At 42.3% G+C, this 26,987-nt stretch overlaps 1 protein-coding gene and 1 long non-coding RNA gene across 5 annotated transcripts; both read left to right on the top strand.

Moving 5' to 3' along the window:
- Window positions 1–542: 542 nt before the first annotated feature.
- Window positions 543–25,573, top strand: NR2C2AP (nuclear receptor 2C2 associated protein). Of its 4 annotated transcripts, XM_077475458.1 has the most exons (6): window positions 559–641; window positions 1,469–1,715; window positions 6,640–6,730; window positions 20,240–20,345; window positions 21,768–21,835; window positions 23,547–25,573. In XM_077475458.1, the coding sequence occupies exons 2-6, from the start codon at window positions 1,513–1,515 to the stop codon at window positions 23,661–23,663; spliced, it is 585 nt and encodes a 194-aa protein (XP_077331584.1). In that variant the 5' UTR covers window positions 559–641; window positions 1,469–1,512; the 3' UTR covers window positions 23,664–25,573. The 4 variants fall into 4 exon arrangements, with proteins under 4 accessions (XP_077331586.1, XP_077331585.1, XP_077331587.1 ...); XM_077475460.1 differs by lacking the exon at window positions 1,469–1,715 and having other exon boundaries at window positions 543–641; XM_077475459.1 differs by lacking the exon at window positions 1,469–1,715 and having other exon boundaries at window positions 547–646.
- Window positions 17,054–19,273, top strand: LOC143974265 (uncharacterized). Its single transcript, XR_013272191.1, has 2 exons — window positions 17,054–17,419; window positions 17,502–19,273. It is a non-coding gene; the product is annotated as an uncharacterized LOC143974265 (long non-coding RNA).
- Window positions 25,574–26,987: the final 1,414 nt, after the last annotated feature.

Raw genomic sequence — 26,987 nt, forward strand, 5'->3', positions numbered from 1 at the left:
TACATACTTTTGCTGATAGGTGCCCCTCATTCCCATCTCAAAAAGTTGGAAGGTATGTATGCATCAAAAAGAGTGGTTTGTACCATTGTTTTAATAAAGAGCAATCCTGCTTGTCAAAATAAGGATTTTTTTTTTGATTTTTTTTTAAATGAACAACGCAATTCTTTGTATTTTTTTAATTTTATTTTGGAGACTGGAGTCCTGCTTTAAAAGCTTTTTTCTAACACTTTTCTACTCCATCAAAAAAAAAAAAAAAAAGTGTTGGCTGTAAATAAATAGATACACGTTGACACGTTATGTTACTGCTACTTAGCTACTCTTCAACCTGCTTCAATCTTATATACAAAGAGTGCACAGAGTGTGTGTACAAATTAAAATAGGGATCAATTTGTTTAACATTGCTTTAACTCTATGTTATGTGAGATACTTGAGACTTCACTGCCCTCTAATGGTCATATTCCAACATAGCTTCTCTGATAGAGATGAATGGAAGTGAACTAGCCAGTGAAACGCATTTATGTAAATTTTCCTGGACTGGAGGCTTGGAACGCATGGAAGGGTCGCCCTTTACGGCAGCATGTTTCCTGTACAGTAAGCGGCAACATGGTGGAGTCTGTGATATGTCCAGGCACTGTGAGCAGGTTAGGTGAATGGTTAGAATTATTTGCAAGTGTAAAGGACAGCACTGCCATGCACTTTGTAATCGTTACAGTACTTTTTTTTTTTAGGTATATATATATATATATATATAATATGTGTGCAATGAGGGGTTTCGTTTTTTTCCCCATTAATACTGCTGTATGATTGTGGTAGGAGCTAGAGCATTGCTTATTATTATGTTTGGAGAGCCACCTCTAATCAGCATATGGGGGTCAGTGATATTCACTTTCCTTTACAACTTTATCTAATGTTGCTCTTTTCCCTCTCCACCATTTTGGCAAATAGTTATTATTGTTACTGTTAAAACAATTTTTAAACACCGAGCATGCGCAGGAAATAGCGTGAATGCTGGGAGCTCAGCATTCACTATATCCAGGAAATCCATGCTTGTGGGCTTTACATGCCCACAAGTAAGATGGGAATGGCCGCAATCTTTTTTTTATAAATATTCATTTAAAACGAAAACGGACAGCAACAGCAAAAAAAAAAAAAAAAACGAAACAGTTAGTGTATTTATGATTTTACATGTATCTCAATGACTGCAAAAAAAAATAAACAAATAGGAATGGTCGCTGGAACCCCGCTTTAATAAAAAAAAAAAAAATGTGTGTGTGTGTATATAATATATATATATATATATATATATATATATATAATACATTTTTATTATTCAATTTCAGAAATTCAATTTAAGAAATTTAATAATAAAAATATATATATATATATATATATATATATATATATATATATATATATATATATATATATATATATATATTTTTTTTAATGTCACCTTTTTGTTGCCTAGACAAGGATGACATAGCTCCAGCATTCTCCTGCCATACCCACATCATGGCATCCCAGGAAGCCTTGAGCACTAAACCCCACACTGTACATGTATTTGGAATAATCCAGCACGCTCCACATACTATACATCATGACACGCCATCAAGGGCCCGACAGAAAGAGGTAGCCACACCCCTGGGAAGAAGAGGACCTGACGTGCGGCGTTGGAGCAATGAAATGGAGCAGACAATGCTGAATTCGCTGGGTGGGTGAGTATGTTTTTTTTGCTTTGTTTTTTTTGTTTTTTTTAACTACTTGGCTGCTGGGCACTTTCACCCCCTTCCTGCCCAGGCCAGTTTTCAGCACTGTCGCACTTTGAATGACAATTGTGTGGTCATGCAGCACTGTACCCAAACTAATTTTTTTTTTTTATCATTTTTTTGAGACAGATAGAGCTTTCTCTTGGTGGTATTTAATTCCCACTGTTTTATTTTTTTGCTAAAGAAACAAAAAAAGGAAAGGGAAAATCTGATTGCCTCTCGGGGGGGATCAGGAAGGATTTTTTTTCCCCTGCTTTAAAAAATTGGAGCATGCTTTGCTGTCTTTTGTTGTTGTTTGTTTTTTTTTTTTTGCCTTCCTCTGGATCAACTGTGGGTGTTAGTTTTTTGTATATGGAATTGTATTTTTTTGGTTGAACTTGATGGACTTTTTTTTTTTTTTTTTTTTAAACCTAACTATATATCTATGTATGCTTATCCCGTTGTTTCAGCATGAACTGGTTGCCAATGATTTAACGAAGCATTCTAGATATGGTATATTGTACATACTTGCATTAGTCCAGCTTGGACCAATAGAGCTATGTATATGCCATACCTGGCTGAAGCATCTGGAAGCCTAAAATCAGTAGACTCTAGGTACTCCAGTGATCTGCACTTCTTGTTCCTGCAGCTGCCCTTCTGCATTGTGAACACAGAAGGTTGGCTGCTTGGCATGGGCGCCATTCAAAAAATGCTTTGCAATGATTGAATGTGGTGGAGAGGTGGGGTGTAAGGTCTAAGCCCTTGTACACACGGTCGGAGAGTCCGACAACCAAATCCATCGGATTTTGTCCGACAGATTTTGTCCGAAACTGTTGCATACACACGGTCGGACAAAGTTGTCGGAAAATCCGACGTGATGACTTATTTCGTTACGACGGGACTACGTTCACGCTAGTAGCCAATAGCTTTGGTGTAGGAATTTGATCTGAGCATGTGTGGCACTTTGTCCGATCGGAATTCTCTACACATGATCGGAGTATGTCTGGTCGGAGCATTTTGTCGGAAAATTTTACCAACAAGTTGGAAAACTTGGTCCGTCGGATACTCCAACGGAAACAGTCCGATGTAGACCACACAAATCGGGATATCCGACAAAACGGTCCGATCGGACACATTCCAGCGGAATCTCCGGCCATGTGTACAAGGGCTACCTCTCCACCTCCTCTGATCAGAGAACGCTAAGCGTTCTCTGAATGGCACCCCTACCAAGTGGCCAACCTGTGTTCAGAATGCTTCAGACTGGTATCGGCACAGGACCTGGAAACGAGTGGAGTAACAGTGTCTACTTCAAGGCACAGGCCGTGTGTGTGTGTGTGTGTGTGTGTGTGTGTGTATTTTTTATATATAATATAATATATATATATATATATACACACACACACACGTTGGTCCAAACTGGACCAGTATAACTATGTACTGTATAAAAGTATCCATACTTGGAACAAAGCGTGTATTTGTAGCAACTCAGAACACCTAATGTGATTTCTGTTTGCTCTGTCATTCCTGTTATTGGCATGATTTACTTACTACTCTATACCAACACCACAGAATCCTGTGGATGTCCCACCTTCTCCCCAGCATACAGCAGTTGAATGATGGCCTCAGCTGTTCATGTTTCCCTATGAGACTGTGTAGAGGGGGGAAGTGTCTATTCCCTCCACTCCAGTCTCAGATTACACTTGGCTCTCCTCACTGTGCAGTGTGTGACATCAGATCCATGCCCCCTGCCTTCAGGAGCTCATAAATGCTGTGTATATGTAATTGGGGGTAGAAAAATTAAAGTCAGCAGCTATAAAAACTGACAGACACTCCCCTGTCCCAGGATTTAGTGATATGCTCACTCAAGCCCTTTTCTCCACCCATATTTGTCCCTGGAGCTGGCGTGTTAACTCTTGGCACCCGGCTGTGACAACTTGCAACTGTACAGTTCGTTGCCCACTGCTCATGTGTGAGCTGTGCTGTGCATTGTGAATGATCCTGCAATGTTCTTGGACCTCTGACATGTGCCAGAAGACTGCGGACGGGGGTTGGTGGTTAGAGGTCGACTGATATATCGGCCCATATTTGGCGTTTTTTAATTAATCTGCATCAGCCGATTGTGCTGATAAAGGCAGATTATAACTTCAGAAAGACTTGCAAATTACTTCTGTAATATTAGTCCATGCAAGTTGCCTGAAGACTTCCAAGACTTGTTTCTCCTCTCTGGGCAGTCTGCCATGAAAAAAAACATAGATACAATGTTTCTACTTATCAATGAACTGAACTCCCTGTGTAGAAGTTCTCAGTTTAACCATTTAAAGACTAAATCTTTTCTGACACTTGTTGCTTACAAGTAAAAATCCAGTATTTTCTGCTAGAAAATCACTCAGAAGCCCCAAAAATTATATATATTGTTTTAGCAGAGACCCTAGGGAATAAAATAGCAATTGTTGCAATATTTTATGTCACGCGGCATTTGCACAGCGGTCTTTGAAACTCAATTTTTTGGGGAAAAAATGCGCTAATGATTTAAAAAAAAAAAAAAAAACTAAAACAGTAGTTAGCCCATTTTTTTTTTTTCGTCCAAAAGTTTTGATTACCTGTTTTTGTGTATATAATATATATATATATATATATATATAAATTATTTTTTTTTTTAATCTAAATTATACATAAAAGTGAACTGATTGGAGGTTTGTTTTGTTTAATAAATGTTTAAATGTAAAACATTTTCTGTATCACTTATTACTTAAAGAGGAAGTAAACCCTGATGGGTTTACTTCCTCTTTTTTTCCCTGCAAAGGTAAAGCATAATGGACTACTACGCATCGCATAGTAGCTCATTATGTGTCACTTACCTGACACAGGAGCCAGCGAAGTCGCCGCTGATCCCTGTAGTCCGCCGCGTCCATCTTGCTGGTGGCGTCTCGCAGCTCCGACCAATGACAGCGGCGCAACCGCGATGACGTCACTCCCGCGCATGCGCACGGGAGTCGCGCCTCGCAGCTCCGTTGCTGTCATACGGCGAAGCCGCGATGACGTCACTCCCGCGCATGCGCACGGGAGTCGACAAATTTGGCAAATCCATTCTTGGATTTGCCGCATTTAGTGCGCCTGCGCGCCGCTGTCTACGGCGCATGCGCCGTAGACAGCGGTGCCCATTTTCGGGCAAATATCTCCTAAACCATATAGGTTTAGGAGATATTGCTTGGACCTACAGGTAAGCCTTAATCTAGGCTTACCTATAGGTCCAAGTTGTTTGGAAGGGTTTACTTCCCTTTTAAGGCTGCTTTCACACTGGAGCAGGCAGGCGTTGACGGTAAAATGCTGCTAGTTTTAATGCCGCTTTATCATCATTTTAGCGGTGCTATTCAGCTGCTAGTGGGGCACTTCTAACCCAGCTAGCGGCTAAAGAAGGGGTTAAATGTGCCTGTGAAGCGCCGCTGCCAAATTGCATTGCAGGCACTTCGGCAGCGGCGTCCATTCATTTCAATGGGCAGGAGTGGTGGAGGAGCGGTGTACACCACTCCAAAGATGCTGCTTGCAGGACTTTTTTTAATGTCCTGCCAGCGCATCGCCTCAGTGTGAGAGCCCTCGGGCTTCCACACAGACTGCAGGGAAGCCGTTTTTCAGGCACTTTACAGGTGCTATTTTTAGCCTGAAAAACGCCCCAGCGTGAAAGGTTTCTGTTAGATTTTATGAGATGAAGGGAAAAAAACAAAAAAACTGCCTAACATATCGGTCCAAAAAAATCGGCATTATATACCGGCCATGAGCCGCCCCGATTTCTAAACATCGGCATCGGCCAGAGAAAAACCCATATTGGTCATTTCCTAACGCAGAACTTGCCTTTTTGGGGAAGCACTGCTTTAACTTGGTAGGTATGGTAAAAGTACGTTTTGAATACCCCATCATCTGCTAGCAAATATATATATTTGCCATTCACGTGGGTATTCTTTACAAAGTAAAGTGTGCTGTTCTGCCTAGCAAGCTTTTGTTTTCTGTTGAGCTCCAGCAGATATCTCTGCAGCTTGGCACAGGTTCATGATCCTGTGTTTTATCTGCTTTTTACCCTATTTTTACTTTTAGTGCTAGTTCACACCAAATGCAGTTCTGTGCACTTTTTTTTTTTTTTTTGCACTAAAAACGCATGCACAGTGTTTTCCATGTATTTCAATGGCTCTAGTTCACACCATGCAGCCAGTTCCTGGTGCAGAAACTGCCCGGAAACTGACTGCATGGTGTGAACTAGAGCCATTGAAATACATGGAAAACACTGTGCATGCATTTTGTGCAGAAAAAAAGCGCCCGGAACTGCATCTGGTGTGAAGTGGCTCTTATATGGCCTTCTTTTGCAGTCATCATAGGGGTCAGTGAACCCTTCTTTTTATGTCATACCCTGCCGCTCTCCTATAGAACGCATAAGCCAAAGGTTTGTGAGCGCCAGCCTTTAGAATCTTAATGCATGGTCATTTTTTTTATTTATGTGAAAGTTCAGCTCAGGAGGTTTCGTCAGTTTTGGAGCACTGATGTGCTTTGAGATCAGTCTTTTGTGTATGGTTCGCTTTGAGTGTTGGAAGCTTGGATCAATGAGCCACAATGAGAAGAAATCGCCAGCCAGATTGTGGAAGCAGCTTGTTTAGCTTCTGGCTCATTAATATTCATATATGTAAAAAACTGTATAACTGTTTTTAAAATGTTCAGTCTGTGTTCACTTTCTGTTGACCAAAGGACAATGTACAGTGAGTATCATAAGACCACCTGTTAGAACAGATGGCATCCAGATCTCAATTGATAATGATTTATAAATATGGCTTCTTGGATGAAAAGGATAGTTAATACATTGTGTGTGTCTGGTCACTTTCCTGCTCACTGTTAATCTCTGTAATTGCAGGGTGAGCTCAGTACTCCAGAGAGATGTCAAGCAGTTTGGCAAACAGTTTCTTTTTGACCACAGAGATGAGACGTGTTGGAACTCTGATCAGGTACAGTCATGGTAACCTTTGGTCTGGCAGGTGTTTTACTATTAGATATTATATAGACATGAGATGGCTCCTATGATAAAATATCAGAGGTTGTGCATTTATCAACATTGCTTGTAAGGGCCGCAATAGTGTCATTTCAGAAAGCATACATTTATTGTAAGATTATAATTAAAGCTAAACTTATTTTATAACTCAAGTTGCTATGATACATTGTGTTTCGTAATTACTGTTTTAAACAGTTTTTACAACCACCGTTTGCCAGCTCATCACTGGCATTTTAACAGCTGGGAATTGCCAGTAAGAACGTCTAGGTAGAGGTACAGGGCATGTTATGTAAGCCCTGTGTGTGCTGAAATTTTTTGGGGGTTGTGTAGCACACCTAAGTTCAGCAACTGGGGGGGGGGGGGGTTGGTAGTCTTTGGATACATGCCACCCTGGCATAAGAAGTGTCAGACCTGACTACTTTAGGGCATCTTGCACACAATACTCATGTTTGAGCATCAGCATTTCTGGGCGTAATTTCAGGTGTTTGTGTTGCACATATTCACGCATAGAATACATTCCTTATGGAAAAAATCTATGAACATTCAAAATATTTATGGACACTATGTGCACAATTATTAGGCAAGTGAGTATTTTGACCAAATCATTTTTATGCATATTGTCCAATTTCAAGCTGACCTGAATGCTTTTTGGATTTAAGAATGCCAGTCGCTGTGTATTTGTATAATTAGGGAGGGTGTGGCCTAAGGAAATCAACACCCTAGATCAAGGTGTGCATACTTGGGCAGCTTCTTTTCCTTAGGCAAAATGGGCCAAAAAAGATATTTAACTAACTCTGCAAAGTCAAAACCTGTAGAAAGTCTTTCAGAGGGATGCAGCACTCTTGCTAAGATACTGGGGTGTGATCACAACCATCAAACGTTTTGCTACAAATAGTCAACAGGGTCACAAGAAACGCGTTGAGGGAGAAAAAGAAACATATCAACTGCCAACGATAGGAGAAGAATCAAACAAAAAGCTATCAAGAACCTATTACAGTGCTGTCATATTCTAGAACTGCAACCTAACAGGAGTGCTCAGAAGTACAAGGTGTTCAGCGCTCGGAGACATGGCCAAGATAAGGGATGTTGAAATCCAACCACCACTGAACAAGACACATAAGTTGAAATGTCAAGACTGGGTCAAGAAATCTCTGAAGACAGATTAGTGATTCCTAGATGGACCAGATGGATGGCCTGTTGGCAGGATCAGTTATGGGCACAGAGCTCCACTCAGATGCCAGCAAGGTGTAGGTGGGGTACTGCTATGGGCTGGTATTTAAATATGCTCTAACTGGACCTTTTCAGGTTGAGATGGACTCAAAATCAACCCGCAAACCTACTGCCAGTTTTTAGACCACTTTCTTCAAGCAATGGTACAGGAAAATGTATGCATCTTTCAAGAAGAACATCATATTTATGCAGGACATCAAAGTACTCCACTGCATAGCTAGCCCATGAAGGCCTTTAACCACTTGCTTACTGGGCACTTAAACCCCCCTCAGTCCCAGACCAATTTTCAGCTTTCAGCGCTGATGCACTTTGAGTGACAATTGCGCGGTCATACAACACTGTACCCAAATGAAATTTTTATCATTTTTTTCCCACAAATAGAGCTTTCTTTTGGTGGTATTTAGTTACAGCTCGGAGTTTTATTTTTTGCTAAACAAACAAAAAAAGATGCAAAAAAAAAAAAAAAAAAAAATCATGTTTTAATAGTTTGTTATAAAATTTTGCAAACGGGTCATTTTTCTCCTTCATTGAAGTGCGCTGATTAGGCGGCACTGATAGGCTGCATTGGTGGGCACTGATGGGCTGCATTGGTGGGCACTGATGGGCTGCATTGGTGGGCACTGATGGGCTGCATTGGTGGGCACTGATGGGCTGCATTGGTGGGCACTGATAGGCTGCACTGGTGGGCACTGATAGGCATAGTTAAGGCGGCACTAATAGGCACAGATAAGGCGGCACCGATGGGCACAGATAAGGCGGCACTGATGGGCAAAGATGGGCACAGATAAGATGGCACGGATGGGTGGCACGGATAAGTGGCACGGATGGGTGGCACGGATGGGCACTGATAGGTACCACAGATAGATGGGACTGATGGGCACTGATAGGTGGCTCTGATAGGTGGCACTGCTGGGCACTGATGGGCGGCACTGCTGGGCACTGATGGGCGGCACTGGGGTGCAGCACCTTTGAGGCAGATTTTGGGTGGCACTGTGGGTGGCACTGCTGGGTGGCACTGTGGGTGGCACTGTGGGCACTGCTGGGTGGCACTGTGGGCACTATGGGCACTGCTGGGTGGCACTGACAGGGGGGCACTTACTTTATTTCAGGATGGCACTGCGGGTGGCAGGTAGGCACTGGCAGGGGGCAGGTGTCCGCTGGATATGCTGGCCGTGATCGGGACTGATGTCCCGAACACGGCCGCCGGCGATCGGCTTTTTTTTTTTCTCCTCGCGCTGTCAGCGCGAGGAGGAATACTAGCCGATTACCGGCTCCGTTTTATCACATGATCAGCTGTCATTGGCTGACAGCTGATCACGTGATAAGGGGTCGGGATCGACCCCTTACACGGATCGGTGATCAGGCGAGTCTCACGGACTCGCCGATCACAGAGCGCGCCGCGCGCGCCCCTCAGGGGGCGCGCAGGCCGCTCGTAACCGGGACGACGTCAATAGACGTAGTCCCGGCAATCTAGGTCCGCGCTAATGCCGTCATTCGGCAATAGCGCGGTACCCAAGTGGTTAAAGATCAAAAAAAATAAATAATGACATGGCCCTCTTCCTCACCTGACCTAAACCCGATTTAAAACTTTCTAGGGCACTTTTTCTCTTTTCTCTACCTGTTTTTACTCTTCATCATCCCTCCCCACACACTTTTTTTATTTGTTTGTCTCCCGCATCAACCTTTCTAATGTTCGTCCCTGTCTATACCCACATAGTGCACTTGTGGGAACTCAGCCCTTGGGTGTTTTTTTTTTTTTTTTTTTTTTTTTAAATTGCTGAGGAAACACTAGAAGTCCAGGTAAAATATCCCTCAAAGTCTATTGTTATGTGAAGTGTAATTTTACTAGCTACGGCATATCTTTGTTAGTTTGAATATGTGACTTAGTGCCTTACAATTTCATTTTACACATAGCTTACTCTCTCTGGACTTGCTGTACCCCCTCTTTTCTTTAACTGCTTCCCGACCGGCTCATGCCAATATACGTTACCAGAATGGCACGGCTGCGCAAAACAACGTATGGGTACGTTGTAACCTTTAGGAGCCGCCGAAGGTGCACGCATTAGCCCGTGGCACTAGCAGGGGACCCGATGCACATGGCCACCCGCGATTGCGTGCAGGAGAGCCAGCACGGGGATTTGTGTGTGTAAACTCGGCATTCCAGCAGACAATCCGCCCGTCTGTGTGCTAGTCCACCGGACTTTTGAAATGAACGGACTTGCCCACAGTGCACGTAGTAAAGTCCGTTCATTTTGAACGTGGCTCCAGGTAGACGGAACTAGCGAAGGAAATCAATGTCGCCGCCTCCATTGGCGAGATTGACACCTTGGTAGCGCCGTCACCTGGTATGGATTTAAAGGGGAACCCCCTACGCCGAAAAAAAGATGTGGGGGTCCCCCCAAAGTCCATACCAGACCCTTATATGAGCAGGCAGCCTGGCTGGTCAGGAAAGCAAGTGGAGACGAGCGAGCACCCCCCCCCCCCCCGGGAAAGCCGTACCAGGCCCCCCCACCCCAAAGCACCTTGTCCCCATGTTGATGAGGACAAGGACCTCTTCCTGGCCATTGGTTGTTGGGGTCTGCGGGGGGCTTATCGTAATCCGATAAGCGGATCCTTTAATAAGGGGGCCCCCAGATTCCGGCCCCCAACCCTATGTGAATGAGTATGGGGTACGACGGGGGTTGACAAATTTGCTTGGAATCTAGGAGCCAGCTAAAAAAGTTAGGAGCCAGGTCCGTGACTGCGATCTGGACCTGTCCCTGGCCTGACATGGAGACCAGCGAGGGGAAGATAGCCCTCAGCCCCCCACCTGTCTCCAAGTCATTGCCCATAGCTCTTAGAGGGACATTTTATTTATTTTATTTTTTTCAAATGACACATTTTTTTAAAATTGCATTTTAGTGTAAATATGAGATGTGAGGTCTCTCTGACCCCAGATCTCGTGTATATATAAGAGGACCTGTCATGCTTTTTTCTATTACAAGGGATTTTTACATTCCTTGTAATGGGAATAAAAGTAACAAACTTTTTTTTTTTTTTTTTTAAAGAACAGTGAAAATAATAAAAATAAAAGTTTAAATAAGAAAAAAATATTTTTTTTAAACGCGCCCTGTCCCGCCAAGCTTGCGTGCAGAAGCGAACACATATATGAAAGTGGTGTTCAAACCACACATGTGAGGTATCGCTGCGATCGGTAGAGTGAGAGCAATAATTCTAGCCCTAGTTCTCCTCTATAACTTAAAAAGTGCAACCTGTAGAATTTTTTAAACGTCGCCTATGGAGATTTTAAAGGGTAAAAGTTTGTCGCCATTCCATGAGCGGGCACAATTTTGAAGCATGACATGTTGTATCGATTTACTCGGCGTAACATTATCTTTCACAATATAAAAAAAAATATTGGGCTAACTTTACTGTTGTCTTATTTTTTTTTTTTTATTAAATTATTTTTCCCCAAAAAAGTGCCCTTGTAAGTCCGCTGTGCAAATACGGTGTGACAGACAGTATTGCAACGACCACCATTTTATTCTGTAGGGTGTTAGAATAAAAAATATATATAATGTTTAGGGGTTCTAAGTAAAGGGAAGGAGATAGGCTGGCAGGCAGGGGAAGCTCCATTCGCATTGCTGGTTATCATTCCAACGGCCACCACAAGAGGCCGCCAGATTCCAGAAGGAACCATAGGATCGCAGAAGGCCTCAAAGCCGCCGGCTCAATTACCGGCCGCCGGCGGTACGGCCTGACGCGATCACGCCGGGGGGGTCCACAGAGACAGGATACCCCCAGCTGTGCTACGCCAGGTCGCTAATTCTAGTCGCAAATGCGACCTGGCGCCCGGGTTTTGTCAAGCCCTGTCTTATGTAGCCCTGATATGTATCTTTACAGATGCTATTGACATCTCAAGTGACACTAATACAGTGATCAGTGATAATATACACTGTCACTGTCATAATGACACTGGGTAGGAAGGGGTTAACACCAAGGGCAATCAAAGGGTTAACTATGTTCTTAGTAGAGTGTGTTTACTATGTGGTGCTTTTAACCACTTGCCTACTGGGCACTTAAACCCCCCTCCTGCCCAGACCAATTTTCAGCTTTCGGTGCTCTCTTTGAATGACAATTACTCAGTCATGTAATACTGTACCCAAATGTTTTGTCCTTTTTTAATACAAATAGAGCTTTCTTTTGGTGGTATTTGATCACCTCCCTTTTTTTTTTTTTCTTTGCACTATAAATGAAAAAAGTCTGAATTTTTTTTTTTTTTTAAAAAACACATTTTTCTTTGTTTCTGTGATAAAATTTTGCTAAAAATAAATAATGACATGGCCCTCTTCCTCACCTGACCTAAACCCGATTTAAAACTTTCTAGGGCACTTTTTCTCTTTTCTCTACCTGTTTTTACTCTTCATCATCCCTCCCCACACACTTTTTTTATTTGTTTGTCTCCCGCATCAACCTTTCTAATGTTCGTCCCTGTCTATACCCACATAGTGCACTTGTGGGAACTCAGCCCTTGGGTGTTTTTTTTTTTTTTTAAATTGCTGAGGAAACACTAGAAGTCCAGGTAAAAAAAACACAACACAGGTTTTTAAAGTACTTTATTAGACAGCTCCGGGGGTCTTCTTCCGTCTTCCGGGGTCTTCTTGCCGGGTTCCTCCGCTATCTTCTGCTCTTTTGCCGCTCTTTTGCTTTTTTTGCTTTTCTTTTTTTTCTCTCTTTCACATGCACTCTTGATATAATATATACTATTTTAGATATGCATCTGGAGGGGTTCTATTTGAGAATTGTTTTCAGATGGTACATTCTTGTGACAACTTTTTGTAAATACCTGTACTACACTTACATCTAATATAATATAGAAACTAAGCAGAAACACGGATATTTGCCTTCTCATAGTGTAAGCACTCCCTAGGAACATATTTAACCCTTTGATCGCCCCTGATGTTAACCCCCTTCCCTGCCAAGAGTATACTGACGTGCATATTTTTAGCATTGATCACTGTATTGTGTCACTGGTCCCCAAAAGTGTCACTTAGTGTCCGATTTGTCTGCGGCAATGTCGTAGTCCCGCTGTAAGTTGCTGATTGCAGCCATTACTAGTAAAAATAAATAAATATATAAAAATTCCATAAATATATCCCATAGTTTGTAGGGGCTCTAACTTTTGTGCAAAACAATCAATATATGCTTATTGGGATTTTTTTTTTAAACAAAAATATGTAACTGAATACATTCTGGGGCGTTCCTCACGCTGTTTCGGAAACCATTCCAGCAGCTCGCAAGCTGCTTGGACCAGTTACATGAGAAAGCCAGCCACCTGCTAAAAAAAAAAAAACGGCACTGGGACTATGGTTGATATCTTCAGTCATAATTCCGGTAAACCACTTAGCCCTTGTACACACGGTCGGAGAATCCGTCGGAATGAGTCTTATCGGACCGTGTCGTCAGATAATCCGACTGTGTGTGGTATGCATCGGACTGATTCCGTCCGAATCTCCGTCCGACCCAATTTTCCAACATGTTGGAAATATTTCCCGACCAATTGGGCCAGACGGACCTAATCTGATCATGTGTAGAGAATTTTCATCGGACCAAGTGCCACGCATGCTCAGATCAAATTCCTACATCAAAGCTATTGGCTACTAGCCTGAATGTAGTCCCATCGTAACGAAATTACCTCATCACGTTCTGAAGGATTGGATTTTTCGCCAACTTGGCCCGACCGTGTGTATGCAACAGTTTCGGACACAATCCATCGGACTAAATCCGACGGGCAAAATCTGACGGATTTGGTTGGCAAAATCTCCGACCGTGTGTACTTACAGATATAGATATGTGTATGTGTGTGTGTGTGTGTGTGTGTGTGTGTGTGTGTATATATATATATATATATAATTTTCTCACATACAATTGCCACACAGGTCATATTTTAATTGAATGTTATTAATGTTACATCTCCTCTTCAATCTCCATCTCTGTAAAATTCAGTGCAATATGGCAATCTGGAAATGTTCTGTTCACAAATAGTGTACAGCACTTCCCCATAAATGTTATTTTCTGCATGTGTGATTGGCTCACTTATTTTCCCAGAAGCCTACACTAAGATACAAGTCAGATTTCATTTCATTTTTGGCAAGATAAGCCCAAAGATTTAATTCTAAAAGGATGCAGAATACTGCGAAGGCATCAGCTGATTAATAATGAATCACTCCCACTCTGATTCACTCTGCACACAACAGACAGTATTTTCTTCAGAGCAGAAACAGGTAGCAACGTTTGTTAAAAGCCTTGCAATGTATATAGATCACCCAGAGGCGACTGTTTTTTTTGTTGTTTTTGTTTTTTTTCTCAACAAAAGTGGAGTTACTCTTTACCACTTGCCTACCAGCTGGCACAGTTATACTGCGGCAGGGTGGCTCTATTGCACGCAGCACCAGCCACCCGCGATCGCTCCATAGAGAGGCAGAACAGGGATCTGCCAGTGTAAACAAAGCAGTTCCCCGTTCTGATAGGGAAGTAGAGAGATTGTCTTTTCCTAGTGATTAGGAACAGCAATCTCTTTACGCCCAGGCATTCCACTTCCCCACAGTTAGAAACACCTCCCTAGGACACACTTAATCTCTTGATTGCCCCCTAGTGTTAACCCCTTCTCCGCTAGTGTCATTTATACAGTAATCAGTGCATTTTTATAGCAATAATCGCTGTATAAATGTCACTGGTCCCAAAAAAGTCGCAATCCCGCAAAAAAAAACGCTCATCACCTCCTAGTAAAAAAAATAAAATAAAAAATAATAAAAATGCCATAAATCTTTTCCCTATTTTGTAGACGCTATAACTTTTGCGCAAACCAATCAATATACACTTTTTGCCAAAAATATGTAGAAGAATACATATTGGCCTAAACTGATGAAGAAATTTATTATTATTATTTTTATTATTAATTTTTTTTGGGGGGGGGGGGACGTTTATTATAGCAAAAAGTTAAAAATAAATGTTTTTTTTATTTCAGTCTTTTTTTATTTTTTTGGGGGGGGGTTTGTGTAAATAAAAACTGCAGAGGTGATCAAATACCGCCAAAATAAAGCTCTGTGTGGGGGGGTAAAGAACATCATCAATTTTGTTTGGGTGCAGCAGTGTTGCACGACTGCACAATTGTTAGTTAAAGCAATGCAGTGCTGTATCATAAAAAATGGTTTGGTCATTGGGGGTAAATCCTTACGGGGCTGAAGTGGTTAAAGCATTTTGTGTAGTTGGTATAATTTTGCATGGTTGTCCTAAGGTAGTGCAGATTTTAATTTTGTAATGTTTCTCTAATAAAACAGGAACCAATGTGATCTGAAACTTTTGCATGGTTATTGACTTGTTTTCTCTGTTTTAAAGCAGACCTATAAGCCAAACCTATATTTACTATAGTGCTTATGGTAAAATGTAAATGATTGAAACTGTAAAATACTTGTGTTTCCTAAAGAAAATTGAAAACTCAGCCCCAGTCACACAACTGACACTGTAGCATTTATTAAATGATGCCTGCTGAAGAGGCTTTGGTAACTTACATTTAGGTAAAGCAGGCCAGTCGGCACCTCTACCTGAACGATGAATCCTATTTACGCATTGGTCCAGTTGACCAGCTATCTGGGGGACCCTAGAGTCTGAATTAGGGCTGCAACGATTAATCGATAATGAAAATGACCAGGCACGCACTCGCCGCTGTACGTCCGCGGCGCGCCTCTCCTCGCTGATGTCACATGATCATTCACACAGATCTCACCCCGCCCGCTGCTGCCTTGATGCAACAGAGAGGCGAGGGCGAGAATCTGTGAGGAGGACACTGAGCCGAGCTGTACACAGTGTGAAAAAAGGTAGCGGCTATCGGCTAAAAGTTGTACCCAGTAAAAGCACACACACACAACATTCAGTGCCCCATCATCATTAGCTTTCCTGGGAGGGAGAGGGGGGGAAATAGAGCCACATTGGTGTTTCTGCAGGGGGGGATAATAGTGCCCCATTGGTGTTTCTGGGGGAGGGGGGGGATAGTGCCCCATCATAGCGCCTCCCAGGGACACCAGTGATGGGGCACTATCCCCCCCCCAGAAACAACAATGTGGCTCTATTATTTTCCCCCCCCCCCCCCCCGAAACACCAATGTGGGAGGAATAACGCCCCATCATTGGTGTCAGTGGGGGGAATAGTGCCCCATCATTGGTGTCAGTGGGAGGAATAGTGCCCCGTCGTTGGTGTCAGTGGGAGGAATAGCGGCCCGTCATTGGTGTCAATGGGAGGAATAGCAGCCCGTCATTGGTGTCAATGGGAGGAATAGCGGCCCGTCATTGGTGTCAATGGGAGGAATAGCGGCCCGTCATTGGTGTCAATGGGAGGAATAGAGCCCCGTCATTGGTGTCAATGGGAGGAATAGAGCCCCGTCATTGGTGTCCCCCCAGAGGAATAGCGCCCCGTCATTAGTGTCCCCCGGAGGAATAGCGCCCCGTCATTGGTGTCCCCGGGAGGAATAGTGCCCCGTCATTGGTGTCAGTGGGGGGAATAGTGCCCCATCATTGGTGTCCCCGGGAGGAATAGCGCCCCGTCATTGGTGTCCCCGGGAGGAATAGTGCCCCGTCATTGGTGTCCCCGGGAGGAATAGTGCCCCGTCATTGGTGTCCCCGGGAGGAATAGTGCCCCGTCATTGGTGTCCCCGGGAGGAATAGTGCCCCGTCATTGGTGTCCCCGGGAGGAATAGTGCCCCGTCATTGGTGTCCCCGGGAGGAATAGTGCCCCGTCATTGGTGTCCCCGGGAGGAATAGTGCCCAGTCATTGGTGTCCCCGGGAGGAATAGTGCCCAGTCATTGGTGTCCCGGGGAGGAATAGTGCCCCGTCATTGGTGTCCCCGGGAGGAATAGCGCCCCGTCATTGGTGTCCCCGGGAGGAATAGCGCCCCGTCATTGGTGTCCCCGGGAGGAATAGCGCCCCGTCATTGGTGTCCCCGGGAGGAATAGCGCCCCGTCATTGGTGTCAGTGGGAGGAATAGGTGTCAGTGTGAGGAATAATGCCCCATCATTGGTGTCCCCGGGAGGAATAATGCCCCATCATTGGTGTTGAATAACAGTGCATAGAAATATTGAAGAATCACTTATTTTTATAAAACTGTACAATACATACATAATATTACACCACGTCTCCGCACTTTTTTTTTTTTTTTTACTTCTAGTTGCAAATAAAAATTATAAAAATGGCAGAGGATGCTGCTAACACAATGACCTCAGAAAACGGTGTGCGACCCAAATCTTCTAAGGCATGGGAGCATTTTAATTTAAATGCTGTAAAGAAGGTGGTCACCTGCATGGCACGGAAGCACAACAACGATGAACGAGCACATGAAACGGAAACACGTGGGGTTCACAGTGGATGGTGATAAATCAGGACGGTAAGTTAAACCCGAAATGATATGTGAGTTACACAGAAATAGCTTTTCCTGCATACTAATCATATTATCTTTTTCTTTGCAGAAAAAAACAGCGCACCATGACAGTTTGTGCAGCAAAATCGTCCGTGCACTCCCCAACAATCAGCAGTTATAACAGATTCTGTCATGAAAATGCTAGTCACCGACATGCGGCCACTGTCCATGGTTGAAGACCGAGGATTTAAAAGTATGATCGGTGTACTGAACCTTGGATATACTTTACCATCAAGAACCCATTTTACCAAACTAGTGGAGAGAAAGTACCAGGAGGCATTTCAGAATGTGAAGGATGCCATCGGCGCTAATGAAAGCAGAATTGCCATTACTGCAGACATATGGACAAGTATAGCGACTGAGGCTTTCCTTGGCATTACATGCCACTATATAACGGAGGATTGGAAGATGATTTCTATCTGCCTCACTACCATGCCTCTGGAAGACAGACATACAGCAGCAAATATTGCAGAATGGTTGGAGGAGGTCACTGAAAAATTTGAAATTTCCGGCTCAGAAAATAATTGCCATTGTGCATGACAATGGAGCAAATATTGTGGCTGCTGCAAATATCCTGGCGGACAAGCATGGCTGGGCCAGTATCCGCTGCACTGACCACACCTTGCAGCTGGTGATCGGTGCTGCGTTAAAGAATTCTGGAATTGAGAGAGCCGTTAGTGCTGCAAGAGGACTAGTTGAACATTTTAAAAAAAGTGAGCTAGCCAGCAGCAAATTTAAGGAGAAACTAAAGCAAATGGGTACATCTGAGCACAAGCTTCTTCAAGACGTTAGCACAAGATGGAATAGCACTTACTGTATGGTCGAACGACTCATTAAACAAAGGTGGCCGGTAACTGCAACTCTGTCTGACCCATCAGTTACACAAAGAGGCAAACGTTATCTGGACTTAAAACCAGACCAGTGGAATATTCTTGAAGAACTTTCCACTGCTCTTAAGCCCTTTGAATGCTGCACTGTATTCATGAGTGGCCAAGAATATGTCACTCTATCATCCATGCCAGCACTGGTAAAGGGGCTATTGCGGTCCAATGAAGGTGCTTCTTATGAATCATCTCCACTAAAGAGCTTCCAAGCTACTGCAACAGACCAACGTCAAAGCAGATGGAAGGGGATCCTTGAACACGTCCCAAATGCCGTAATCCTTTCCTCTGCCCTGGACCCATGATTTGGAAGACAAACATTTTTATCACCAGAACAGATCATAAACGTGCAGGCAAAAGTACAGACAGAGGCACTTGCTTTAAGAAGGGAGATGCTGGTGCAGCAGCAAATGACCACCATGTCACCTGTAACTAGAGATGCCGAGCCTTCAACATCTACAGTGTCAGCATCTCAATATCTACTTGACATACTCCTTGAGTCTGGGGGCAGCAGTGAAGAGGTGGATATTCACACAAGTCCGAAATGAAGTTCAGGCTTATTTTGCTGAGAAGCCACTTCCAAAGGAGGGAAACCCTTTGAATTGTTGGATGGGTAACCAAGATAAATATCCTACTTTGGCAAAACTTGCAAAATCCTTATTGTGCATCTCAGGCACCATCGGAGCGCCTCTTTTCTGCTGCAGGCAACATCGTTTGTAAAAAGAGAGCCAGCCTTAGCCCTGAGCATGTTATGTAATTTTTTTTTACATTCAAATGCAAAGTTTCTTGAACAGTTATAGTTCACCTCTTTTCAGAATGTTTTTGTACTGCTGCAAAGTTGTGTAATGTTAATGTTAAACGTTTTTTATTCTGCAGTTTGAGTGTAACACTCAGTTTTTTCATTATTACTTTTAAATAAACAAAAAAATTGAACATTAAATTTGTTTGTGATTTTTTTTTTTTTATCCGATTAATCAAAAAAATAATCGGCCGATCAATCGATTATGAAAATAATCGTTAGTTGCAGCCCTAGTCTGAATTCCTTACAGGGATGTGAGTATTTTACAGCTGTAAATTCTCTGTTATGTTGGACCACAAAGCAGTAATTAGTGTAGAGTCGCTGGCTCTAAAAGATGATATCTAAATGATGCCTGTAGCTGCAGGCATCATTCAGATATCCCCGCTCAAAATCAAGGATGTCCTATGATGACTGGCAGCCGCAAAGTGGTTAAAGCCTAACGCTATGTTTTATCGCTTTAATTTGTGATGTCACCTGCCTGCCCTTTCACCTCGACCAATCAGGAAGCTTTGTATTCATGGGTAAAAATGCAAAGCTTAAAAAAAATTAAATGAAGGAAGAAATCTAGGAGGAGCCTGGTCCTGTGACCTGTCAGGCTTCTGACCAGAACTCCTCCAATCGCAGAACTTGGTAGGCCAAGACAGGATGCATACTGGAGCCCACGTCCACATTTTTTTTACAAATGGGTGAGCCACTTAATGCGGTAGTACTGCAAAGTATAACTGAAATCAGTGGGCAATATCTTCTCTTCATTATAATTAAGCTTAGTAAACAGTCAGGATGAGGTGTTGTGCTTTTTTACATTGTAAATCCGTGTTGACGAGGAAAAAGGGTCAACAGTCATAGATCCCATATTTCTATTTTTACAGGATCCCCTTAAGAATACAATTATGAAAGAAATTACTTGTATGTCTATGTGCATTTTTAATTTTATTTTTTTGGTGGCTGATGGTAAACATCTAGTTTACCTTTAAAAGCCCTCAGTATTTTTGGACTGTACTCCCCTATGCATATTCTAATGTTGTTTATTTTTCAACTATAATTTTAAGCAATGAAAATTAGCATAATGGATTCAATAGTTTATGAATGTACTCCTCCTTATTCCAGGGGTCATCTCAGTGGATCATACTTGAATTTCCTCAAAAAGTCTGTGTGTCTGAAATCCACATCCAGTTCCAAGGTGGCTTTTCCAGTAAAAACTGCAATTTAGAAGGTAAGAACTGATCTGGCCTCACACAGTTTTCAAGAGAAGCCACATAAGAACCCCAGCCAACCTTGGTGCATATGATGGAAGTGCATAAAACAGCACTTTGGGCTGAAGCCCCTAGTCTTTTTCCCACCACCTAGCAATGCCCCTGGTCATTAGTAAGCATGAGTACATGGGAAGCACTTCTTTCTTCTGTGACACCTCACTGGAAGAAGTCTCAAACGTGCTTTTTATTGGTCAGCACAGTTACATGGCTCCTCTAACCAATGAGTGCATATCATTATGAGTATTATGATAGAAACTCGATCTGGGGTTGTGAAGTGTGGTATACGGGTGACTTCACCAGCAGCACGGGGCAACAGGACCGCTTTGTGCAGTGGGGTCCAGAGGGATGGCCAAGATCAACATATTCAGGGTGAGGGTGTCTGCACACAATGGCATGTTACCCTTTAAGACAAACTGATCATGTCTTAATTTTAATTTTGAAATAATTTATAGGATGCATCATTTTGCGGTAGAGTTGTTTAGTATACTGTGGGTGTGTAATATATGTATTTGTATTAAAGTGGGAAATTAAAACACAAAAGACACAAAGTATTACAGCTCTGTATCCAGTAATACAAGCTGAACTTCAGAACCGCTAAATAGACTGATCCTGGTGAAATTCACATATGTATGTAGTATTACATGCAAAATAAATTTGTATTGAGGAGTGGCTAGCATGGGTGCTCAACCTGTGACCCTCCAGCTGGTGTGGAACTACACGTTCCATGAGGCATTGCAAGGCTGACAGTTACAATCGTGACTCCCAAAGGCAGAGACATGATGGGAATCACACGTTGAGCACCCATGGGTGAGCTTGTGGTGTGATATCTGATGTTTTTCTTGCTTCCTGTGCAGTTTTTTGCTGAATTTTAAAGGCCCAGTTGTCCTCCTTTTTTTTTTTTTTTTATTTATTTATTTTTTTTTTTGTAGTACTACAAACCCCTGATGTTTGACTTTGCATATATACAGTAAGTGCAGCCACATTAAACACACCCGTGCTGTTCAGCTAGCAAGACTGTAAAGGGCTGATGTAACTTTTCTACAATATTTTCTGGGATTTCAAAGTATTGTGAGCTTCTGGATTCCGCTGGATATTTTCCCCAGTACCCTGTAAACACATTTAGAAAGAATCTCAAACATATAGAACAGAACAGCGCTTTTGTGGAGAATTTATATTGACATTTATGAAGGGGTTGGGGGAATGCTAAAACCAGCTGAAATCGACATGCTGGATACATTTTCGTGCAATGCAACTGTGTGTGCTACACTGTCAACTGCAATGGACATAATTGGTATAGTGTTGTATTTATAAATCTATGTATTTAGCTGTTTACTTATAAACAATAATAAAATATGACATGCAATAATTATCTTCCCTTGCAGGATGCCTTAAAAATGAAGAGTTGGAGACTGTAACCAGCTTTTATCCAGAAGACATCAATGCCCTTCAGATATCCTTTTATAAACATGCCAAATATCTTCAAAAATATGTTTTACTAAAGCATGTAGACATCAAAGAAATAAAAGTTCTGCTCGCTCTACTATAAATATCACAAAATCAGTATTTCTTTAGCCTGTTCTAGCTAACCTTTAGAATAAACAAATGACATCCCATACTTCTGTAGAATATTGACTTTTGTCTTAGGGTAACAATTATTTATTTGTTGGTATTGTTTTTGCACTGCAAGCAGCAGAGTATTCTTTGTGTAAGTGAGACGATCTTAATGTAAGAATTCCAGGAATTTTATTACTTTTATACACTTACATTGGACCAACCTAATGACCTTGCCACCACTGTTGCCAGTGTTAAATTCCTATTTTACTATTGTAAGCACCTATGCTACTTACAGGAAGGGGTGCCCTCTTCTGGCAGTTGCCCTGGTGACTTCCTCTTGGTGTACTTAAAGTAAAAATAACAAACCCGTTACACTAACCTGCTCTGTACAGTTGATTTGCACAGAGCAGCCCAGATCCTCTTCTTCTCGGGTCCCTCTTTAGCATTCCTGGCCCACAGCTCTGTGTGTCCATTCAGACACTGAGCCACAGGACGGCACCAACCCCCTCAGCAGCGGGAGCCAATTCCGCCACTGCTGTGTCTCAATCAATCAAGAGGAAGAGTCCCAGATGGCCAAGGAACTTGTGCACATCGCTGGATAGGGAGGGGGCTCAGGTAAGTATTAGGGGGGACTGAGAGGGGGGGTTGCTGTACACTGAAGTTTTTTTTTTTTTAACTTAATGCAGCGAATGCATCAAGATAAAAAACCTTACAACCACTTTAATAAAAATCATCAGTTGCTCTGCCACTCCAGAGAAACCTTGTATTTTTTTCATTGATTACAAGGCTTCCTCTGATTAGCTAAGGTAGATGACAGCACAATCTCTGCCTTGGCCAATAAAAGGAAGCCTTGTATGCATTGAAAAATACAAGGTTCCTCTTGAGTGGTGGGGGTGCCAGAGTGAGCAATGCTGTTTAATAATCACACAGGAAAGGGACTTTGCTTCCTTTATGTAGCATAGGCTACAACACTAAGTTAAAGATTGACTTTCATCCACAACAGGGGGCATCAGGAACATTCATTTGAACCAAGCTTAATTTTGCAGAACAGTTAAAGCGTTTGTTACCCCAACACTTCATATTCCTCATATGTGCCTGCTGTACCATGTACTTGTATGAGAAAGTTCCTGTTCTTTGTATTGATTCCTTTGTGTGAAATCCCTGGGGTTCCTGGACAGTACATCTGTTTTCCTATAAAAACTGACCACACTAAAAAGGAGAGCACACCATGGTCAGTTCTCTAGCTATGCTGGGGAACTGCGTGTATTCTCCTCTAATGATCAGACTTGTTTTGACATTCCCCCGTAGCACAGCCATTCACTAGGAAGGTCAGTGTGCTGCTGCTTCTACCTTCCCCCAGCTCTTATGCAGTTGAGAACAGAGGGAATGTGATCACTTCTTAAAAAAAAAAAAAACACTATAAATACATGTTTTCCCTTTTTTATTATCTATACAAAAATGTATTGTATTTCCATTTTATTTTAAACAGAATGGGTTGTTTTACAAGGTGATCGTTTGCAATCACTTTAAATTTTGCTTATCTACAAAATTGTACTTTTATTTCAATGCTTTCATATTTAGTGTTTCCCTTAACCTCTCTGCTTCACAAATTTGTATTCACAGAACGGTGTGTTGAAAAGCTGCGGCTTTCTTTCCCAAGTAGCACAGATTTCTTTGGAAGGATTGTAGTTTATCACCTCGATGTACTTGGCTGCAAGCTTTGAGTATGTTACTCAGCCGCACATATGAATGGAAGTTCATTCCACTGTTACTGAACTGTACAACATTCCCAGGTGCTTCTCAACCAAAGAGGGAGTGATGAGCTCTCACTAGAAAATCGGACATTCTGCAAAGGATTTTTTTGGCAAAAGAGATCGCATGCCTTGTACTGTGTGTCCAGTCCTTTGTTTATAACCATTATGAAAATATTTTCATGGGTGTGATAATGGCAATCATGTGTATCACAACTTGAAGTATATTTAAACCCAATCACTTAAATTTGCATATAAGCAAACCTTACCACTGCCCGCCATATTGTTAAATGATGGGCAGGTGGCGGCTCTCTCATTCTGGCATGATGACATATGACATCGTCCCACTCGCGGTGCGTGGTGATTGGTGGTGCACTCTGTCCCTGGGACATGGTGCTTTACTGATCTCGGTAAAGAGCCCAATAATGAAGCTTTTTACCCATGTGATCAGCTTTCTCTAATCACAGCTGATCACATGTAAACAAGGAAATGCCAGTTATCAGCATTCCTTTCCTCACACTAACAATGTGAGAGGAGAGCCGATCAGCAGCACATTATCACAGGGGCGACCTGCACAGATAATCAGGGCAGTGATTCAGTGCAGCCCTAACAGTGCCACATATTAGTGCCATCTCATCAGCGCACACCACATTTTCGGTAATTTTTCCTTTTAGCAAATAATAAAATACCATATTGTGATTACCACCAAAAGTAAGCTCAGTCTTTAAGGGTACAGCATTGCATGACCACGTAATTGTCATTCAGAGTGCGACAGCGCTGAAAATTGGCCTGGGCAGGTATGGGGTAAAAGTGCCCAGTAGTAATCCAATGGCAGAAGGAGCCAATTGGCAGACCTTAACCTTTTTCGGTTATGCCCCTTCGACAGAAGTACACACACACAGGCCAAATGTTGGCCGTTTCTATTGAACCATCTGATGCTGCCCAACATTTGGCCTGTGTACTAGGCTCATGTTGACCCCCCCCCCCCCCCCCCCCCTTTTTTACCCTAAATTCCAGCTCCCCTATGTAGCAATATACCATTAATGAATCTCTGTTGTCGAAAAATAAAAGCTTTCTTTGATTTTTTAGAACAAGGCCTTACCTTAGCCCCTGGTTCCATTAACAGTTCATGACTTCCTGGTATGTAAACTTGGGACGTCAAATCCAGCTGACCTCATTAGCATGCAAACTCTGCACCCATCAACTATGTTTGCAATGCATCCCTCCAGACATGTCAATGTAGGATGCCACAACTGCTATGTTTACACAGCATTCCCACGATCCTTCCAGGCTATGGGTAGGACATCCCTGATGTAGTGCAAGGGCCTTCCTGATTGGATACATTGGTGGATTTTCCTATTCCATAATTTTGGTAAATCTAAATGAAATTGTATAGAGATTGTTCACACAGACGCATTGTAAAAAAAAAAAAAAAAAAAAATCCAATACTTTATTTTTTTTTAAACACAAAATCATTCTGTTTTAAAGAGATAAAGTCCTTTTTAGTAGTTTCTTTTTTAATGAAGTATACATAAGTGATTTTAAGTTCATCCAAAATACCTCAGCTTGTTTTTCTATTTACACATTATTTTTCAGAAACCTGATATCTTGGTAGCATATTTGTCTCTATTTACAGTTCTGTTGTGGCATTACATATTTTATGAATTAGTGACAAAACATTTAGGATTAAAAGAATATAAGATCTGTGGGTGCATGTTGTTTTTTTACACAGCAATCATGTTCATTGGAAAACAAAGTGAGTACATGGTATAATATGCAAAAGTTTATTGCAAGGGAAAGTGTAAATTATACAGTCAATTAAATAAAGCAATCTTGTTTAATAAAAGTGACCCTGATAACAGCAATAAAGAATTTGGTAGTTACATCCTGCCACCTGCGCTGCTGAGTGCCTTGCCAATCAAGAGGAATTGTTGGGTTAAAGTTAGAGGTGCACCGAATAGAAATTTTGGTACCGAAACTGACAGTTTAAAAAAAATATATTTTTTTATATATAATTGTATTCAACTTTTTAATTAGTATCATCAATTTTAAATGAATATGTATTTATTGTTGGCCATTATTGGCACCTTTAGTGCAAGAAAAATGCAGTCTGCAGTCTCTGACCATCTCTTGTATCATGTCTGCAATCTCTTACTTAAACACATTGCGAATAGTATTAGCAAAATTTCCATTCGGTGCACTTCTAGCAGACATGGTACAGGAGATGGTCAGAGACTGCAGACATGATACAAGAGATCAATGCAGCCTCAGAGCTGGATTTTAATCGCCAGGCCGCCTGTAACGAAGTCCCACCTCCTAGACCTGCTGCTATGACAGACATCACACTGATTCAATTTTCCAGCATTGAATCAGTGTGCCATCTATCACAAGACCTGGTGATTCAAATCCAGCTGCATGACACAGGGCAAGATCGCTGCTCTGCAATTGCAAGAAGAGAAGGGAGGGGAGGACTCTGACATAGGTGTGGCACCTGGGGCACACTGCCCCCTTTTTGGTTCCATTATCAGCATTTTTTTTTTCTTTTGCTCGCATGCCAAAAACGCCATTTTCAGTTGATGTTTTGGTGCTCCTCTAGTTAAACTAGAACTAAAAGGTAAAACTTGCTTTTGGACAGAGTGGAGATGGATTAGAACACCTTTTATTGCTGTCTGTGCCCCCCCCCCCCCCCCTCAAATCTCTTCTCTCGATCTGGGGAGCCCTAAGGGATTGCCTCTAATTTCCTGTTTTTATCTATCGGATAGGAAGTGAAGGTACATCTCCCCAATGGCACACAAGTCCCAAAAAAAACCTGGCAGAGGTTATACCCTTTTCTTACTCCATCCAAAACGAAAAACGGTTATGCCTATAGTTCAACTTAAAGTTGGTGCAGAACCCAATGCTTATAGGCTAACAGAGGGGCGTTTAGGGGCAGAAAAAGAATGGCTGTTTGACAACTGCAGTTCGCTTGATGTCATGTCTGGAAGAGTTATTTCACCAGTGTGTTATAGGCAAGAAGAAAGCAATTCTCAATCTTCCCTCTCTGCAATCTTTGCAGTATGTTTCTCATGACAGATTTCCATTAAAGTACTCATCGATACCTATTTTTAGTGACATATGTGCGGTCCGGTTTTGACAGCAGGATTTCAGCCCTCTCCGGTTTGACTTTGTTCAGGTGCAAGTTGTCAAAGTGTATGGAAATCGCACCTAAACCGTGCTCAAAATTGACTCTTTTTAAAATCCTGCTGCAGCAGGCCCACACATATGTGAACCACCTCCATTGAAAAGACTAAAGCTTCA

The sequence above is a fragment of the Lithobates pipiens genome, unplaced genomic scaffold (assembly GCF_037356315.1).
Source record: "Lithobates pipiens isolate NorthernLeopardFrog02 unplaced genomic scaffold, aLitPip1_a1.2 Scaffold_13, whole genome shotgun sequence".
NCBI classification, from domain to species: domain Eukaryota; kingdom Metazoa; phylum Chordata; class Amphibia; order Anura; family Ranidae; genus Lithobates; species Lithobates pipiens.